We start from the raw sequence: 1809 nt of genomic DNA on the forward strand, positions 1-1809 counted from the left end.
CAGCTCCTGACACGGGGACACCTGGAGAACACAGCTCGCTGGTAAAGTGGGACAAGACAAAGAGCTGACCTCGCCTGTTTTTGGAGAGAGAAGGTGGTGAAGTTGTTGCTTGGCGACTTCGCCGTGAGGTGCTACTGGGGCTTTGAGGGCAGGTTGGCTGCATTTTTGCTCCCCTCCCCCCCACCCTGCCCTCCTCCCTCCCACCCCACCGCCTCCTTCCCCAGCCCTGGGTTCCTGTCTCACTCAGATCATTGACTCCAGGCTCTGTGGGGCAGTGCCATTGGCATGGCGCCAGCTTTCACTGGTCCGGTGGCTCTGGGTGCCGTCGCCCCCGCTGTGGTTGGGTGTGTGAGCTGCCTCCTGGGCCCCCAAAGCTGGCGGGGGGACAATGGGCAGGCCGAAGCTACACGAGCACCAGCTTGTCTTGGGGACATCCTTTTGGAGTCGGGGCTGCTTGCTCTGTCGGTGGAAACACAGGAGATCTTTGAAGGCTTTCCTGAAGTCAGAACTCCGACAGTAGATGAAAGGGTTAAAGCCGGAGTTGACATAGCCCAGCCAGTTACAGAACAGGAAGAAGACTCTGGGCACCCAGTTGCCAGACACTGCCTGCACTATATTGACCAGGAAAAAGGGCAGCCAGCAGAGCGTGAAGGTTCCCATGATGATCCCGAGTGTCTTCAGAGCTTTGTGATCTTTGAGGGCCAACAGTTTGGAAGGTCTCCTCCTGTTGGCCTTGTTGACCGGCTGGGGCTGGGGCTGCTGCTGGGGCTTCCCGGGAAACCTCTGCTTGTTCCTCTCCATCTTCTCCATCTGTTTCTTGGCCTCGCTGAACACTTTGGAGTAGAGGAGGATCATGATGACCAGCGGGATGTAGAAGGAGATGGTGGAAGAGAAGATGGCATAGGGCCAGTTGGTCACAAAGTCACAACAGGTGGGCTCCCGGTAACATCGCTGAGCCTCAGCATCCGAAGCTTCCCACCAGTGGTTCATGATGGGCAGGAATGAGATCAGAGCTGAGATGGACCAGACCAGGCACACAATGGCCCTGGCACGGGCTTTGGTCAGTAAGGTCTGGTACCTGAGGGGGGATGTGATGGCGATGTACCTGTCTATAGCAATCACACACAGAGTTTCAATGCTGGCAGTCACACACAGCACATCGACTGAGGTCCAGAACTCACAGAATGGAGAGTCCAGCAGCCACTTGTTGGTCAGCACGATGGACGCCCCGAGAGGAACCACGAAGACGCCCATGATGAGGTCAGCACAGGCCAGCGAGGTGATGAACACATTGGTCAGGGTCTGCAAGCGGGGCTTCTTCGCAATCGCCAGGATGACCAGCAAGTTGCCGACGACGATGATGAGGATAATCAGGGTGAAGATCGCTGCCAGAGCCCATTGCTGAGACCAGGTCAGTTCCGGGGTCTCTGGAAACGCTGTGCTGTTCACAGCCTCTGACCTGTTCATCCTCAGTGTCCCAGGCCCCTATCCCCAGGAGGCCGACTGTCAGCTGAGATCATCTTCCTGCAGTTCTGACCCCCTCTCCCCCCCTCTCTCCTCTCCCTCTCTCCCTCTCTCTCTCTCTGTCTCCAGCTTTAAAAGCAGGGCTTTTATAAATATCCCGACGTCACCAACCCACCAACAAATCCCACTGGTCTACCCCTCCCCTCCAGCCCTTTAACACTTGCACACTCCGCCTGTTCCCCACCTCTCGAGCCTGGATCCTGCCTCCCCGGCTCAGACTAACTTTTCAACCAGAGCCGAGTCGTCCGAGAGGATCGCAAGTTAGGCGACAGGTCCCCGGGGTAG

The 1809-nt window shown here is 57.3% G+C and overlaps 1 protein-coding gene across 1 annotated transcript; it reads right to left on the reverse strand.

Annotated features, from left to right (window-relative positions):
* Nucleotides 1-219: 219 nt before the first annotated feature.
* On the reverse strand, nucleotides 220-1485 carry LOC144694627 (beta-1 adrenergic receptor-like). Its single transcript, XM_078565222.1, has one exon. The coding sequence runs from the start codon at nucleotides 1465-1467 to the stop codon at nucleotides 244-246; it is 1224 nt and encodes a 407-aa protein (XP_078421348.1). The 5' UTR covers nucleotides 1468-1485; the 3' UTR covers nucleotides 220-243.
* Nucleotides 1486-1809: the final 324 nt, after the last annotated feature.

Source organism: Cetorhinus maximus, chromosome 20, assembly GCF_964194155.1.
Source record: "Cetorhinus maximus chromosome 20, sCetMax3.hap1.1, whole genome shotgun sequence".
In the NCBI taxonomy this organism is placed as follows: domain Eukaryota; kingdom Metazoa; phylum Chordata; class Chondrichthyes; order Lamniformes; family Cetorhinidae; genus Cetorhinus; species Cetorhinus maximus.